The sequence below is a fragment of the Cryptomeria japonica genome, chromosome 3 (assembly GCF_030272615.1).
Source record: "Cryptomeria japonica chromosome 3, Sugi_1.0, whole genome shotgun sequence".
Lineage (NCBI taxonomy): Eukaryota > Viridiplantae > Streptophyta > Pinopsida > Cupressales > Cupressaceae > Cryptomeria > Cryptomeria japonica.
Window position 1 is genome coordinate 801,946,582 of NC_081407.1, and position 18,434 is coordinate 801,965,015.

General features: G+C 38.5%; 1 protein-coding gene across 1 annotated transcript in view; it reads right to left on the minus strand.

Moving 5' to 3' along the window:
- Positions 1-407: 407 nt before the first annotated feature.
- The window catches only part of LOC131036832 (small GTPase LIP1), a 42,112-nt gene continuing 24,085 nt past the window's right edge, over positions 408-18,434 (minus strand). Inside the window, exons 2-7 of the mRNA XM_057968824.2 lie at positions 18,308-18,399; positions 18,071-18,215; positions 1,601-1,905; positions 1,406-1,459; positions 1,132-1,268; positions 408-1,028 (exon numbers count right to left, since the gene is read on the minus strand). Of these exons, the coding sequence (XP_057824807.2) occupies positions 836-1,028; positions 1,132-1,268; positions 1,406-1,459; positions 1,601-1,905; positions 18,071-18,215; positions 18,308-18,399 (926 nt within the window). The 3' untranslated portion in view covers positions 408-835. The remainder of the gene's footprint in view (positions 1,029-1,131; positions 1,269-1,405; positions 1,460-1,600; positions 1,906-18,070; positions 18,216-18,307; positions 18,400-18,434) is intronic.

Sequence of the window (18,434 nt, forward strand, 5' to 3'; positions counted from 1 at the left end):
AACATTTTCCACAGCTAGTCAATGAGATGGGTTCTTGTGAACACTACTCGTGAAACATGGGTCAATGAGTTTGACTCAAAAACTACACAGTTGAATCCTGCTAGCAATATCATTAATAAGATAAACAACTTACATAGTTAGTTTAACAAAAAAGACAAGATGCCAAATATTTAAAACATGGTATGATTATTAGTTGAGATCGTAACATTACCCTTTGGCCAAAAAAGAGTTACTAGTTGAGATTGTAACATTACCCTTTGGCCAAAAAAGAGTTACAAGTGAAATCTAACATTTGTTGTGGAAGAAATCAGCGGTGGATCAACATCATAGGCTTACTCCATTTAATAAAGGTATAATATTACAAGAGCAGAAGGGCCTGGTAAATCCAAAGACTTTAAAGAATAATATGAAAAAATGTTAATTAAATTTAATCAGAATTCACTTCTTAAGCTTTTTACTGAACTCAACCACAGTAACAGGCCTTATCATCATTTGTGGCTGATTATGTTGGATAAAAGAAACATGTGTGCTCTTACGGTTCGAAATGAGAATCTCCCTCCAAAATAGGACAGGAAAAGAACCGTGAGCTTACTGGATGGTAACTTACATAAATGGACACTCCTGAATAAAGGCAAAGGCTTCAAAATAAAGGTCTTCATAATATCAATAATTGGCCTCGTCTCCTAACCAATATTTCATAAAAATGAGACAGTAATAATCACCATCAACCACCAAAACGCATATCATATTCAATGTTACACTCAATCAGCTAGATGATTGTACTTACAAATAGGACACACAAAAAAATATAAATTCAAAGACAACAAACATTGACTTAGACCAATATATCTGCACGCTTAGATTTTACATTTGTTGTTTCTGAAGAAGCTGAAGCTTTAGACCTTGGAACAGAATAATCATCTGAGAACAACATAGGTTGCTGAGGATATGAAGTTGGAGGTGGGGTGAGAGTGCGTTGTGCTGGAAGTGGAGGAAGTGAATTGTATCTGTAATCATCGCCATTCAAACTGCACATGAAAAAGGTATAGATGAAGTATTAAATTTTTAAGATAGAAAGTACTACACGTCACACGAAATTGTTTACAAATATATATTAAAGTGTTACCATACCCTATGAAGTTCTGTATTGAATTGTCATCATTTGATCTCTGCCTTGCATGATATATATTCTTACTGGCAGTGGGGCTAACCCATGATTGTTGTACTGAAACTGGAAGATCCTCTGGGTAGTATCTTCTCTTGATCAACTAGATGAAATTTTGGATAGAAGTAAAATCATCAGTACACTATGTACACGTATATTACATGCACATAAAATGGTATCTACTCAATTGTAGGCTATAGGAAAAATAATTCAATTGATTATTGCCTCGAGAACACATACAGTAATAAAGAATTTGTTCACTGCTTCCTTGTCTAGACGACCTTCTTTAGCTACCTGATACATGCATCATAAACAAAATCTCTTTTAGATTCTATACAACAGAAACAGATAAATATTAAAAGTAGAATTTATGGCACCAACAATGGGAGAACTAGTTTACACTCTCATGACATAGATCAAGGAAATAGTCCTAACTGTAACTAGACCACCACTCCGTGGGAATGTTTCGGTTAAAGGGAGCTCATCACTTGGAGAAAGTAAACCCTGCTTCTCAACCCATTGGCGTGCAGCATCAACAAGATTGCTACTGCTACCTTTTCCACAATCCTTTGGTGCAATGTCAGCTTTATTCCCTATAACCAGGAATGGAACAGGAATACCAGCTATATTGCTGATACCCAGAGGGGCTGAGAATGTTCCCAGGTTGGCAATCTCTGCAGCCCACTTCTGCAGGTTTGATTTAGTCTTCCGTTGAGATAGGTCATGAACAAATATGATACCTGTTCACATAAATACAACAGCTGATCTTCACTGAGTCAGTCTGGGCGATAAAAATAATAACAAATATATAAACTCATAATATGAGTCTAGAATATTGAAGAAATTGGTAACTTCAGTCTGGTTGAAAATAGAATAACAACTATATAAACTCCAAATTTGAGAGTAGAATAAAAGCAAAAACAGTATACATAATTGGAGAGTAGACATAAAAATCACTTTGTCTATATCATTCCAGATAAGCCTCAATCCATTTATTTATTTTCTTATTCTGAAAATCTATGAGAGACTCCTCAATCTAACCAATAAAACACGATAAACAATCTAAGCAAGTCTGAAAAATAGACAGAGCCTTTAAACTTTCATCAAAAGCAACATTACACGTCTTCACTCAATTTCCTTTTGGCTTGATCATCTGATCACACAGCTAGTGCTTAAGAACAAGATGTTTAGTTTTAACTTTGCAGGTCCATTGCTTGAGCAAAAGAATACTTTGCTCCATCCCCCAAGGAGTCAGGGACATGTATGAAGGAGAACTGGCCTTAATGTTTATGTTCTTAATTTGACACTGAAGCTATGGCCATATCTCCAGGATTTTCTACTATTTTAGATTAAAAAAAAGCTAACAGAGTTCACATCAGTAGAATATTAATTTTAATCATCTGAAATTGGCAAAACTCCTAAAACCAATCAGTCTTGCTTCCCAAAAATGAAAATTTAAGCAGAAATTACTGAACGAAAACTCATCATTCCTTGTCACAACTTAAGGATGCAATGAACAAGAAACTCCAACCTTGAATTGTAACTTTTGAGGCCAACTGGCAGAGGCTAGACAAACAAATAGCATTAAAAAATTGTAGCACAACTACAGAATACAGGAAAACAGACTCCATTTAGCAGACAGAAGGCCTTAAAATTGATAGCCAAGACTCTAATTCTGAAGTACCCTCCTAATGACGGCATCCCATAATGTTAACCCTCAAAATGAACAGTTTCAAACAACCATAAAATAAGTTCCCTACACACAACAGACGCCAAACTGGAGAATGTTGAGGGCCTAGAAAAAAAGCAGTACTTAGTTTAGGATGCTAAAAGACAAACAAAATATGTTAAAAGAGCCACAAATTTAGCAAGAAACCTTCAAGAATGTTTTCAGGGATACAGAAAACAGTGAAAAGGTCCAAATGTTACTAGATCGAGCATACATGCACAACTGCATCTCCAGCAATTTTCCCCAAAATGCTCGAATATCAACATTCAAACCTGATTTTTGCTTGCGTTGTAGAGCTAGCAGCAAAGCAATAATTGAATCAAAACAGCATATCAGTGCACACAATGTTCAAATACAAATTCACCAACATAACCATTATCTAAGTTTGGATATTAGAAGATAGGTAAATAAGATAATTTAATGTGGTTGGGCAACGACTGTGTCAATTTCAAAGAAGAAAAGAAACCATAAAAATTTAGCATCCCACAAAAGATTAGTCAGAAAGATGTGAACATTGCTATGCAACATACACAAAGGAAATTGAAAGAGAAACCCAAAACCAATCGATATCAGGTTCAATTTTAGCATTTGAGTCTTTGACAAACATCTTGCATAATGACTCACAACATGGACTAGACCTTGATCAACAAATCAAGTTACATTACCATTGTTTAACAAAGATGTCTTCATAAGGACCATCCATCTCCCTCTGATGCAACAGTCCTTTTACTCAAGAAGAAAGACAAGCCAGTGACAATGTATAATGACTTTAGACTGTTAAGCAAGGTCACCACAAAAGATAAGTATCTCCATTGCCAAACCTAAAGGGGGCATAGCCTTTTCGAATAAAGAAGGAAGAGTGGTTGCCACCAAGTTAGAATTGGACGTCATTGTTCTTAAAACAGATTTCATAATAGATCACCATGATTTTCTAGTTACCTTTTGGTCTTACAAACTCTCTCATAAATAACAGTTTATTCCTCTATAAGAGAAAATGCATCATAATGGATGATATGCTAGCTTTTAGAAAGAATGGCCTCCAGCAAGAAAAAGCAGTGGACCAGTTCTCAATCATTTCAAAGATTTGAAGAATCAATGTCATGGGTGTTTGGTTTGAGCAGTAAGGTAGGAACTTCAAAGATCGATCTTGTCTTTGGTAATAGTGCTGGTTGAAAATTGAAGCTTTCATACAATCCTATGTGCATCTGGCACTGGCAAAAGTTGGTGACAAACTCTCTCCCTTGAAACTCTCTTTTGAAGGTTTGGAATATTGGCCTATTCCACCGTTAAAGTGGCAATTGGTAGACTGATTGTCAGGAATATGGCATATTGAAACAAGCCTCCTCTTGAGATTTCTTAAGCTTAACTCTGATGGTAACTCTAGGGGAAATCCGGAGCCTGCTGGGGCCATTGTTGTATTACCAGATGATAAAAGGTGTTTTGTTGAGGGTAGCTCCATTTTTGCTTGGGACTCCACTAATAATGAGGCTGAATATGAAGCAGCTATCTAATAACTCTCCCTAGCTAGGGAGGTCAGTTGCAAGAAGCTCATTATTGAGAAGAATTCTTCAATAGTGATTCTTGGCAAAAAAAATATTTGGAGGCTCTTTCTTTGTGAAGTATTTTGATGATGTTTTTTCTTAGACATTGCTTGTGTGAACGCAAAAGGCAACTTATTTGATGGCTAATCCTGGGGTCAATCAATATCCTTTTTCAGCTCTAATTAGTGCAAGTTCACATACGTAGGCAGGTCTAGAAGCTCTTATGGTTATCGATTGACCTCCTTAATCCTGGTTCCTCATCAAGTATGGTGCTCTGGGTTTCTACTGGACTTGAATGTTTTGCTTTGCTTGGCATTTTAGATGGTGCCATCTCTTGTTATTTCTTTAAAAAAAATTCCTGGCGACACTTGGTTTATGATTTCCTATGCCACTATTTTTATTAAATGTCTGATCTCTCTTCATCTTCAAGTATGATGCTCTGGGTTTCTATTGGACTTGAATGGTTTTGATTCGCTTGGCATTCTAGATGCCATATCTTATTATATCTTTATTATTTTGTCTGGAGGCACTTGGTTTATGATTTCCTATACCACTATCTTTACTGAATGTCTGATCTCTCTTCATCATTGTCTGCTATAGTAGCAATTGGCACATTTGATGCGGTCTTTGGAAATTGCTAACCTTATTCAGCTCATGCATGCATTTTCAAAATGCATGTTTGTTGGAGGTGCAGTATATGTGTTCAGGATTAGATGTTGCAGGTTCTTGGCCATTTTGCTCTTGTTTCTCTGTGTTGAAGCTCTGGAGAGTGGTTGCTCTGTTGGTGCTTGTTTTGTGGGAACACTTGTTTTTCTATGTTATAGCTCATAAGCAGGAGGCTTCTAAATATTGGGACACTTTCTGTTGAAGATTCATCTCCAATAAGCACCTCAAGGCAATAATTTTTAATTGCAAAGATCCTGCTGCCATGTGATTGGTTAAGTGCATTTTTAGGCAATAGGGCTTGGGGAATGATGGTTTTGCATGCAGTAGGCTTCCATTTGAGAGGATATCATGAACAAGCTTGAAGACAGCATTACAAATGGGCTAGCCAAAGAGTCAGAGAGCATGTCTCCTGCTTCAAGAAGATTCAGCTATCTGTTCTGCACTGTATGTCGGGGATGATTCTTCATCTTCAGCTCGTAGCAGTCTGAATCCAATTAGCTACTACGGATGATATTAAGGTTCCGAACAAGGGACTTGTTGTGACCTTTTTCACACATTGCCCAATCACAGATGGGGACCCCCTGTTTTTGCTTTTTAGGGTTTTGCTTTGGCATCACAACTGCTAATCACCAATCTTTTTGCAAATGAGGAGTTAGAGTTTTTGAGAAGTCATCCCGAGCCAAGTAGAGAAATCATGCTCTAAATAGTGTTTGAACGTTATCAAAGTGCTTAGAAGGTTTGAAGGACGAGGAATGCAATTGCTTTGAGTCATTTCTGACAACTTTCTATTTTTAGGAATTTTTGCTTTTTTATTTTTTTCTAAATTTATAAAGTTTTGTTTTTGGCACTTTGGGCACACTCCGGGAAGCAGCTTTTTTGGCTTGCTTTTTACTTTTTTCACTTTTTGCTTTTTTCTGCTTTTTTTTAAAAGTAGAACCTAGGTTTTGTTCCTCGAGTCATTTGGTCAGTGCCCATGTCTTCAGATTTGAAAAATATTGCCTCTAAGTACAAAAAGCAAGGTTATGTTTTTTCTGATTTTTTGTGGAATTAGGGTTTTGATCCTCGGGCCATATTATTACTGCCCATGTTCTGAGAATTGAAAATTTTGGTCTTTCAGTGTAAAAAGCAAGGTGCAAACCCTAATTAAGGTCTTGTTCCAGATAAACATGGCATGGACCTGACATGAACATGGTTGATCAAGCACAAAGGTGACAATGGAAGTAGGCACATGGCTGTCCAGATTAAAAATTCGCTCAAATTGGAAGGCATGGAGTAAGAGGTTCAATCAAGCAAAGAACAAACATGTCCAGCATGCTGCCAAGTCCACCTTGGCATGAAGTCTTCCAAGTTCGCTCAAGCAAAGGGAAAGATGTCCAAGCATTGGCAAACTCCTAACTTCGGTCAACTAACCCATGGCAAGAGTTAAGCAAACTCCTACCTATGGTTTAGAATGTCCAAGACAAAGCAAACAAAGGACATAGCAAAAGATTAAAGCAAGGATGGCAAGAGGTTAGGATGGCAAGTAAAGCACTTGGAAAGGAAAGAGAACAAGACAAACATGTCCAAACACATGTAAACCCCGCCCTACTACTAGCAAAGCAATGTACAAAGACATGTAAAGTCTGCCAAGGTTAAGATGTCAAAGGTAATGCAAAGTGGAAGCATGTCCAAGTTTCCTTGAACTCCACCCATGCACAAACAAACTTGGAAAGCACATGTTAAACTCCTACCATCAGTCAACTATCTCATGGCAAGAGTTAGTCAGACTCCTACCCGAGGTTAAGCTACCATGACCAAGTTGAAAGGAGAGAAATAAAACTAAGGCATGGAAAGTAAAGAAGGAGCAAAGCTAAATTTCAAAATTGGCAAGTCAAAATCCGCCTAGCATATGTCAAGATTGGCAAAGCCTTTGTCAAGTTCGCCTAGAAGAAGACATGGCACAAGGAAGATGAAGTCCGCCCTTGGATTGTCCAAGAAGGTTCAAACTCCGCCTTATGGAAGATGTCTTGACTTCATCAAAGTCCGCCCTCTCTGGCAGATAGAAGGTGAACCCCGCCCAAGAGATAGAATGTCACAAGACCTTCAAAGTCCGCCATTGGCTAATGCACTCCTAACTCCGCCCAAGCTTGAAAAAGCACATTAAAGTTGGAATAAAACTCATGAAGTCCGCCCTCTAGGAGAAAGACAAGAAACGAAATAAAGAATGCACTCCAAGCTTCAAGTCCACCTTGGCATGGGCACTTCCAACTCCAACATGTCCAAGAAAGATCCAAGACCGCCTTGGCAAGGAGGCCTCCAAGTCCGCCTTCTCAGCACTGTCCATCATGATGCAAAGTCCGACTTAGGCAAGAGAGGAATGGCAAAAGGTTGGCAAAGTTCGCCATGTCTAAGGTAAGTTCAAGTCCGCCCTTGGTCTAGCACTCTCCAACTCCGCCCTATGAAGAAGTTCCAACACAAGACAAAGTCCGCTTTGGAAGGATGAAGATCAGGGCAAAGTCTAAACACTTACCAAGTCCGCCTTGGCCAATGAAGAGCAAGGTCCGCCCAGCAGCTCAAAAATGAACTTGTCCAAACACTTGTCAAGTCCGCCTTCTCATGAAGACTTCCAAACTCAGCCTTGTCATAAGATGGGCAAATTCTGCCTGAGAACATGGCAAATAGAGCATGAAGTCCGCCTTGTCCAACAAGATATAAAGTTTGCCATATGGAAAAGCAAGAAAAGGTTATAATGTATAAAAGCATGAAAAAGATATGTCTAAGGAAAGCCTAAGTCCGCCTAGCCAAGGGAGAAAGAAAGTTGTCCAAAAGGTCTCAAAGTCCGCCAAGGCATAAGCAAAGAATGTCCAAGGCATGAGAAAGTCCGCCCTAACACAAGGAAGATCCAATGAAGCATGAAGTCTGCTAGGCACAAGAGGTAGATGGCAAAGAAGTCACAAGGTCCGCCTTGGACAAATGGCTAATGAATATCAAAGTCTGCCTAGGAAGAGTTGAAGTTGGCACGCATGTTAATTTCCAAGTCCGCCAATAACAAAGTTGGTATGACTTCCTCCAAGTCCACCATGAAAAAAGCAAGACATGGCAGGACATGAACAAACTCCGCCTAGCTATAAAAACATGAAGACATTAGCAAATAAACATGTCTAAACCACTTCAAAGTCCGCCCTCCCAAAGAGATGTCCACACTTGAGCGAAGTCCAACTTAGGCAAGTTGAAGTTGGCAAAACATTGGCCGAGTCCGACTTGGCATAAAGGACTCCAAATCCGCCATGAAGACAAGTTGAAAGAGAAAAGCAAAGGGCTTAGACATGTTAAGAAGAAAATAAAATTTTAAAACACAAGTTGACTAGACATAAATGGAATATGTGAATATGCCTAAGCAAGATATAAAAATTTGTCTATGGCTCAAGGATAAGACATGAAGACAATCGACTTGCCATGCCAAAAAAAGGAAGATGGCTAAAGAAAGAAACAAATTTGACAAAGTAGCACATGAAATCAAGGGTCAAACAAACGAACGAGTTGGAAAATAAAAATTTGACACATGAAAAATGGCGTTGTGTGGAATTTTCTACAACCAAAAGAATCAAATTTTGACTAAGTGTTGGAGATGAAACAAGAAAAAAGAAGAAGAATAAAGAGGAAAAGTAAGGAGAAGATGAATAAAATCCTTGTCCAAGGGTGGAGTTTGTTCTACTCAGCACAAGCCAAATCTAGAATTGAAGGCAAATCCATAGGCGAAGTGTGTCCGAGCATAAAAATGATCAAAATCTTGGCTAGGTGCTGGAGGACCCACATGAAGGGGTAACAAAATAAAATTTGGCTAAGTATGGGAAATACTTCACAGAAAAAGTTCCAATTTCCTTCATTGTGGCGAAGGCACAAGGGGATACTTCTCCAAAATTCAAGACACTTGAAAGAGTTTCCAAGCATCAAGAAAAGTCTTCAAGCTTGGCAAAAATTCCAAACTTCTTGAAGGATTTCATCTCCTGAAGAGTCAAAGACAAGCTCCCAATCAAGATCAGATAGTGGCAAGAGGACTATTCCATACATAAGCAATTTTTTCGGCACAAATTGGAGAATTCAAGTAGGACATTCAACAATCAAGATCAACATGTCTAGGTTCAATGAACCTGACTTATCCAGAAGCTTCTAGAAGGCCTTCTATTTTATTATTGGTTTATATTTAGCAAGAAGGAAAAGTGTCCTCTAATGTAATTTTCTCATTGGTCGAGAGGTAGTTAGTTGTAGCAAACCCTAATTAGGGTTTTATTTTGTAATCTTGACCGTTGATTTGAAATAAATCTTGGCCATTGAATTGTAATTGGGGAGCCTATAAATTGAGCTCACCCCCTCATTTGTAAATCATGGGAGCATGTTGCAAAACATGTTGAGATAAGTAATTGTTGCTTACAACTGCCAAAGTAATAAGCAATGCATTGTTCGAATTGATGGTGATTACCTCTCTTATTTTGGAGTTGGCATGGTTCTTATCCCTCATCATAGTTTAGATTTTATTTCATGCATGTTAGAAGAATGCAAGATTTGATAAGTATTGATTTATGGTGAATATACGCTCATACTTTTGATGAACAAATGATTTTTGTTCATTGTGTAAAGTTAGTCTGAGCTTATTTTGTGGAGGATTTAACTTCTACTTTGAGTAATATTGTTCAACTATTGGTATTATTCGTGACTATGAAAATCATAAGCACATCCCTTGAAGATTGCACTCACTTTGTGTAGTTGTCCTAAGTGTGGCAAAGCAAAGTGTTGTTATAGAAGTCACCTAGTCAATACCGTCTCTTGAATTCTTAGGAATTGATTAGAATTTCTAAACCCTTATCCCCTTTTCGGTTTTCTTGAAGTCCATGATCCAAACCCAAATGATAGATCTTCATTGTGAATTGAACAAGTCAAGCGTAAGTCCCCCTTGTATTTCAGCATACATAACAAAGTAGCCCGTTTGCACATATAGACCTTGGAGTCACCTTGTGGTCTTGCTCGCAATCTTGGCACAAGTAGTGATTTTGCTTGAGAGAGGATAGAGTATCCTCGGATATTTTATTCTAATGTTTGGTAAATGAAAAAACACATACCAACAGGACTAAAGGCTGTTTTCAATCAGCTGGAGAACGTTTAAGCGTTCAGCTTTGATTTGAAAAATGTGATAAAACATCTACTAGTTACCCAATCAAGGAGTGACTAGCGTTTCATCCCCCCTCCCTTGGTTGGTGGCACTTATGCAAGGTGGTTTGGAGGAAAGAAGTGATCCATGGTGTCAACTTCCCTCAGTTAGCAGAAAGTATGGATAATCCTGTGTCTCACTCCAAGAAGATTTTGGTGGCATCTGTTTCAGGTGATATTGGCATTTTTTCCAGTGGCATTGGACAATAGAGGGGCTACCAATCTAGACTAAGGTTTGTAGCCTTCCTGATCTTTATTTCTCCTGCAGTATATGGCTGGTTTTACAGTTTGGCTCTCTGTAAGTTGGTAGTTGGCATTTTTGTTTTTGGCTGGCCTTCAAAGTACTCATTTAGGTTCATCTGTTTGTTCTGGCTATGTTGCCACCTTCTTCTGGTATATTGTATTTTGCTTGTTTCATAGGTGAGGACCCCAAAAAAACCTCTCTTTACAAAATTATACATATCATGGAGACAAGAAGTTTTAGAAAAACTTCAAGCAAAGCAAATACATGTTTCATAATTCCAGTTCAATCTTCAGATTCTCAAAGTTCTGCAATTATATAAAGACATTGGATTTTGCTACTGAATCATGTTTGAGCTATGAAGCAGGAAGATCAAATTCAACAGATTTATAACAATTGGATGAATTCACAGGTGCTCAGCGGGACAGTAAATCTAGACAAGTTATCAGTCCCCACAGTTGATGTTTAAAGCACTCCATTCTAGGATATGTTTCATATATGCAAGGTGACATCTTGGTGGGGTAAGCCTTGCCTTAGCCTTGAAAGTTGGGATATTTGACATTTCGTGTCATTTAAGATGTTTTTTGGAGTGTTGTAAATATTTTGGTTTTCCAGTTAAGAGCAGACCTATGCAAATCTGATTTTTCTCCTTAATAATTGGACAATGTTGAGTTCCAGTGTGTTTGAGTCTCTGTTTAGTGGTAGTTAGGAGTGCTTTTGCAGGTGGGGTTTTAGTTGGGAATGTGTTTCTTTCATTCTGGGGGGTGAAATCAGCAAACAAAGGAGTCTACGGAGTGTCATTAGAGTGTATCGGACCTGTTTAAGCAGTGTTATCAACAGAACAAAATAACATTAGATCTGCAATCAACTTGTTGCATCATCTATTTGAGGTATGCTTCAGTTGGATTAATGAATTAATGTACTGGGAATGATGTTCTAAGTTCTTTGATCCATTCCATGTATTTGCAGTAGTGTTATAAGTCTGATCAAAACAATAAATTAATTGTTGCAGCAGTTCCATGCTATTTTGTATTGCCTTTTATATATCTTGTAAACCCCAGATGGTAGTACCATCCTAGTATTTCATTTGAATGCATTTTCATTTTGTAAGTTGGATGGATTACTGCCAAGTTCCAACAATTATAGCATTCTACATTCAGAATGTTTGGCATGAACAAGCTGACATTATCGACCATTCTGGTCCGAGTCAACCTTAGAAAGTCTGTCAATGGCTTGCATTGCATATACGCAATCTACCAAAGAGGTGTTGATAGGTTGGCTTTGCCACTTGCGTGTCATATTATGCAGTCCGCTAAAGTAGTGTTGATTGGACTGTCTTTGTCACCTGCGTATTCTAGTCAGCTTGCTGCCATTTCATGTGTAACTGCATTCATCTAGATTAGTTGTGTAGTTGGAGGCACCATATGCTCTCACCTAGTCCACTCCATGATCTAGGTGATCAAAGTGTCGAAGACATTGCATTGCATCCTTATATTGCAAGATTAAAACAAAGTAAGGTGGGTTGTGTTGTGAGGTATTCACACATCGCCCCATTGCAAATGGGACCCCCCACTTTTTTTCGCTTTCTAGGCTAGTCGTCATAGCTTAGTTGTTAGTTGTTGTCAAGTCTTTGCTATTAACCTTTTGTTTGTAGTTGCTCAGGAGCTGATCAAGTCTCCCCTCTTAAGAATGAAGTGAGGTTCAACACTCCCTTTGCGCAGCCAAGGCATAATCCCTTCCACTTCTCCCAGTCTTGTTAGTGGGTGCCCAAACCCGATCACTCCCATTTCCATTTCTCATCATTGCCATCACCATTTCACCATTCCATTTCCACCTCCCCTACCACGCTTCACTTCCATTTACCATATCCTCTACCCACCTACCTCTATATACTCCATCTATCCTTCCTTCCACCCATCCCCATATCCTAACCTACTTCACCTACATAACCTACCTTATATTTCCTAACTTCCATCCCACATCCTTAACCTACCCCTACCACTATCTTTACCTTTACCTTTACCTCCATTACCCCTTCCATCGCATTCACCTCCCTACCTTCACCTATACCCTCACCTACCTAACCCTCTTCACATCCTAGCATACTCATCCACCACCCTTCACCTACATTTACACTTACCTATACCTCCCTACCCTTCACCTACACTCACACCTACATCCTCTACCCTCCATCTCACACCCCTTACCCTTCTACTTCCCTTAGCCTACCCTTTCCCTTACCTACCACTATACCTCCTACCCCTGTCCTATCCTAACCCACCTTCCATTTCCTACCTTTTCCCTTAGCTACCACCTTACCCCCTTACCCTTTTTATTACCCCTAATACCTCCCGTTCCATTTTACTCCCCATATATCTTAACCCCTTCCATTACCCCTTATACCTCCCACATCCTAAATTTACCTTCCCCCACGTATCCTCTATCTCCCACCTCATACCCCTTATGTCTCCCTTTCCCCAAACATCCTCTTCTTCCCTTTCACCCGTGGCCTTTCTTCAACACCTCACATTTCTTCAGCCATCCTTGCCTCATCACATCTTGGGCCCCACAAACTCAAAATAGAGAATTAAATAAAAATTTTAAGGATCCTCCTGCTGGGCCCCACAAAATCTGAAATGGAGATTTAGAAAGCTTGTTTTAAGGCATAATATTCCCTTAAACTTCCTTTACCACGTAGCCTTGATTGGGCCCCACCAAACTCTAAGGTGAGGGAAAAAGTTTGCAGATGTGGCAACAAAAAAATAAGGAGTTGGCCTCTGAATGAAAATGTGTCACTTTAATGAAGATAGAGTAAAACAGACCCTTTAACATCCCACCGTCTATATAAGAAGTCATCCATCCTCATTCCTAGGCATTAATCAAAGCAATTGATACAATCTGCTCTGCAATCTAAAGACAGCGAATTGCAGCAGACAGAGAGGCAGAGCTACAAATTTCAGGATCAAAATTCAGATCAGAACTGATTTCAAGGACTAATTCCATCAGTAGATTGTTATTTCCCAGATTTGAATTGATCTTTGAAAGCACAATTAATGATGCATTAGGAGTGTGAAGGATTGTTTTATTTGCATGATTCTTGATTCATTATGTATCTTTCAGGTTTTGATAAGAGGACTGAAAGCTGATAAAGAGATGATTTCATTAGGAAGTTCAAAGACTACACTCCAAGGCAAATCAAATTCAAGGAGGACTCACACATCAATATCCACATTTGGGAAAGGGACAATATCAAGATTCAATCACATAAAGAGGGTGGATCAGACCATTACTATGCACTTACAGAGCTGACTGCAGGAGATTCACCACCTTAAACAGAGTTGGAGTTTGATACAAAAGCAAAGGGAAGCTCATGGAATGATGAAGAAGAACGAGCAAGTGCATCATAGTTTACTAACAACAAATTTGCTTAGGACCTGTCCTGTGCTCCCCAATTGGAGCAAATTTCTTCAAGGTTCTGTCCTTTGCCCCCACTTGGAACGAAATTCTTCCCTAGGCCTTATAGATCAAATTGACAGTGTTTTCATGTGGAATGGTTTAAACACTTAAAGCTGGAATTTCATGAACTCGAGGAGGAGATTGAAATTCACTTCATGAGTTGGAGAATTGGAGCGAACTTCAAGAATCAGCCTACATGAGCAAATTTTACAAATTGGAGGAGATGAGTGAATGCCCCCAAGACAAGATAAAAGGCAGCTAAATAGATGCATTTTCCTTGAAGCTAATTTGATGCCTAAGAGGGAATGATTTTGAATGATGATAGGCAAGAAAGAGCGAACTTCATGAATCCACATAGATGAGCGAACTTCATGAACTCGCCTAGGGCAGCGGACTTCAAGATTCACGATACAACAGCGAACTTCGAACTTCACCTTCAAGCATATAAGAGCGAATTTCATGTGCAAGAGATCAAGAGCGATTTTGCAATATTGTTTATAAGAACATTGCTTTGAGATGATTCAATGCTTGGGAAAAGTGATTTTGGGGTCAAAGTGATAATGAAAGGTGAGATTTAGGACTAACTTCATGCACAAGGCAAGTAGAGCGACTTCATGAGTTGAGCAAATGGAGCGAACTTCATGTGATAGCTGATAGGAGCGAACTTCATGTCTTGAGCATGAAGAGCGTACTTCATCTTCAAACCTATGGGAGCGTACTTCATGTGCTAGTCAAGGAGAGCGAATTTCATAAGCTTGCTAAGTGGAGAGAAATTTTTTTACTTCATGAATTCCTAAGTGGAAGCGAATTTCTTTCATATGCCCAAGGAAGATGTGCGAGTCTTTATCTTGAACAGATCCGATTTTGAGTTCAAAGCAAACTTCATGACTTGAAGATTTGGAGCAAACTTCATGAGTTGGAGATTTGGAATGAACTTCATGACTTTGAGATTTGGAGCGAACTTTGCAAGTTAAGGCATAAAAGCGAACCTCATGTTTCAACCTACAGGAGCGAACTTCATGAATGAGCACACAGGAGCGAACTTCATAAACTCACCTACATGAGCAAAATTGGAAGAAGAGGAGCGAAGGATATTTGATAGCATTAACCTTGAATGAATTCAATTTGAAACAAATTTCACAAACTCAACAAGACAAGCGCACTTCATGAGTTAAGGAAGACAAGCACACTTCGTGAGTTAAAGATCGAGAGCAAACTTCATGATTTAGAGATCAAGAGCGAACTTTGTGAATTGGACAAAAGGAGTGAATTTCATGTTAAACTTCATGAGCACACCACTTAGAGTGATCTTCACCTTCAAAGCTACATCAGCAATCTTCATGTTCAAGCCTACATAAGCGAACTTCATGAACTTAATGAGGAGTGAACTTCATGTAGGGAGCTTCAAGGGCGAATTTCAACTTCACAAACCAAGGCATATGAATGAACTTCAAGAATTAATGCATATGAGCGAACTTCATGATTTGACCTACATGAGCGAACTTCAAGAATCAACTTAGATGAGCAAACTTCACAATTTGAAGGATATGAGTGAGTTCCACAAATTGAGCTTCAAGAACGAATTTTGAGTGAGTGAACTCTATTCCATGTATTCTTAATAGAAGGCGAAGTTGCAAGATTGATTTGAGGTTTGGAAGAGTCATTTTAAGTTTAAGAAGATGAAGATAGAAGTTCAAAGATCACTTCATGTGAAGCAATGTCAAGGCGAACTTCATGAGCAGCACTCACAGAGCGAAATTCCTATGAAGGCCTCTTCTAAAGGTAGTTCTTCATGTTGTCATCAAGAAAAACTTAAAAGTTGAGAGAAAATGAAGGAGAGTAAGTTCAAAGACAAGGACAACTTCATGAACATCCAGGGTGGAGTAAACTTCAAGAGCCCCTTTCTACAAGCGAAAAACAACTCCAAGTGCCCCTTCATGAAGGTGAATTCTCTTTAATTGCTCTTATTAAACCTGCAAACCACATGAAATCACATTATTACATCAAACTAGGAGATTATATGGAAGATATATATATCATGTGTATTTGATACTTGCTTGTTTGTTTTGAAAGAGATGAAGAAAGAAATAAGGAGATCACACAAGAAGCATTCACTTACATAAAGACATGATCTACAACATCAACGACATGGAGGAAGTCACAAGAGAAGGAATTCCAAAGGAGAGAGACAGTGGTGACATCAAAAGTTCATTCTAAAGCCTTCGAGGATAGTTTCAAAAGAGTTAATCAAGGTTAGAAAATCATCATCATCACCGCCAAAGCTGGATAATGTTGAGTATCAAGAAATATTCCTTCATGATGATCTATCAAAGCTACAAAGTGCAAGTTAAAGGTGGCGTCCTAGTCATCATCCCACCAATCAAAAGAATTCCACCTCAGCATGTCCAGATTCAATGCACCAAGCTCATCCATGAGGGCACAAACTCTGAGGCACCTACCCTCATTATCTATTGGTCATGCCAAAGTGTTGTAATTATTTCATTGGCCAGAACTAAGTTTGTTGTGACAAACCCTTTTCATTGTAAAATCTCGGCCATTGATCTCAAATTGATCTAAGCCATTCATTGTAATGAGCTCTCAATATAAAGCTCAAGCTCCTCATTTTGAAAAGGTTAAAAGCGAATAGTTAGTAGTAGGCGGAGACTAGAATAGAAGATAGAATAGAAGTTAGAATAGAATAGGAGGAGAAGAAATTGTTGTTGAAGACTTGTAAATGAGATACTCTTTCCATTGAAGTTATGGTGAAATGTATTATTTCAACAAGTCTCATGGTTTCTAGTTCTCATTTTGTTTTCATGTTAATTAGATTGAATGGAAGAATTCGTTGGATGCATTCGTGTGGAATCCATTTAGTCCATACCACTAGCCTCTTGCCGATTGTAAGTGTGCCTTGTGTGGTCAACTAGAATGCTATGCGCTTAACTTCAAATCGTTATACATCCATTGTTTATGCATTAACTTGAATGGTGAGCGATGTTCGATGGTAATGATTTGAACATCTTTGAAATGTCCTTAGAAGATTGCACCGAGCTTGTGTCAAATTGTTCAAGTTGATGGTGAGACCTCGCCCAGTAGGATTCCAGCTAATCATTCAACTATCTTCTTGCATTCTAGGTCTTAGAATAGACTCTCTCAACCCTTTCCTTTTGCCCTTTTTTTCAATTCAAGCTAGTTTAGGACAAAAGCATCACAAGATTGCAATATCAGATAATCAAGTTCCAGCGATTCAAGCATTCGATAATTCAATGTAAGTCTCTTTGTGATACCAGCAATCACATCAACCAACTGTGCTTATCCACGCATCGTGACCTGACATATAAGAACCTTGGAGTTGTCTCAAGTGATCCTCAAGCTAATCTTCAGCATTTGAGAAGCTTTGTTCAAGAGAGGATAAGATACTTTTGGGTATTTTATTCTATGTTCGCATGTGCATAAAAAACACATCAACAGGTTGTTACAAAATATAACTAATTCTAGCATAAGACAGCTCCAAAAATACCCATTTAAAGGTATTCCACTAACATTTCAGTACAACTATCTACAAGAACCAATCATAATAGTTCAACATGCTGAAACTCTTTATCTTGATCATACTTAGTGTGAATATTCAACAAATGCATGTGTCAAGATTAAACATTGCTCACAGCCATTACCTCAAAACAATATTTGTTTCATGTTCAAGATTGATGCAGATAAAATCTTACTTTGTTTTTTAACTATTTACAATCCCTAAATCAGCTCCTCTTAGAAGCCCTGTAAAAGACAACTAGATGATTGACTTCTTTTGCTGCAAATACGAGAATACATCCAAAGACAGTGATCACCAGCATCATTCAGAAACGTAAAAATGCAGCACAGCATATGCATCCCTACCAAGAATCGTGCAGAAAATGGAGTCAAAATCATAAGCAGGGAGTCCTATCTCTTTACCTCTTAAATTGAGAATTTAAAACATTCCCTAGCGGCCTTGGTTTTAAGCAAAAGAAAAACAGATGGAGTTGAAATGATTGTTCCATTACAGTAGTTGAACCATTATTACCAATGATAATGAATGCAGGCTTCCTCACCATTAATTTGTGAGTAGAAGAGTGATCTGCAATCTTTATAACGCTCATGTCCACTCACATCCCACAACTCTACAAAAAATTCTCTATCTTTTTCACCTTTGCTGCTTGTAGATGAAGAGCTGCCAGAACCTCCATAAGTCATGAGCTGAATAAAAGGGAAAAAAAAGAATGTCAATGCCTGAAGTCACTGATATTCAAATGCATCTCTGCAATAGACTTGAAAACAGCATTAATCACCTTAATACCAACTTTACATCCCACTGTCTGTTGGATGTTAGAAACAGGTACACCATTGACAATGAACTGAACAATCGATGATTTTCCCACGCCTGAAAATATCACAGAACAGTTAACAAATAATCTA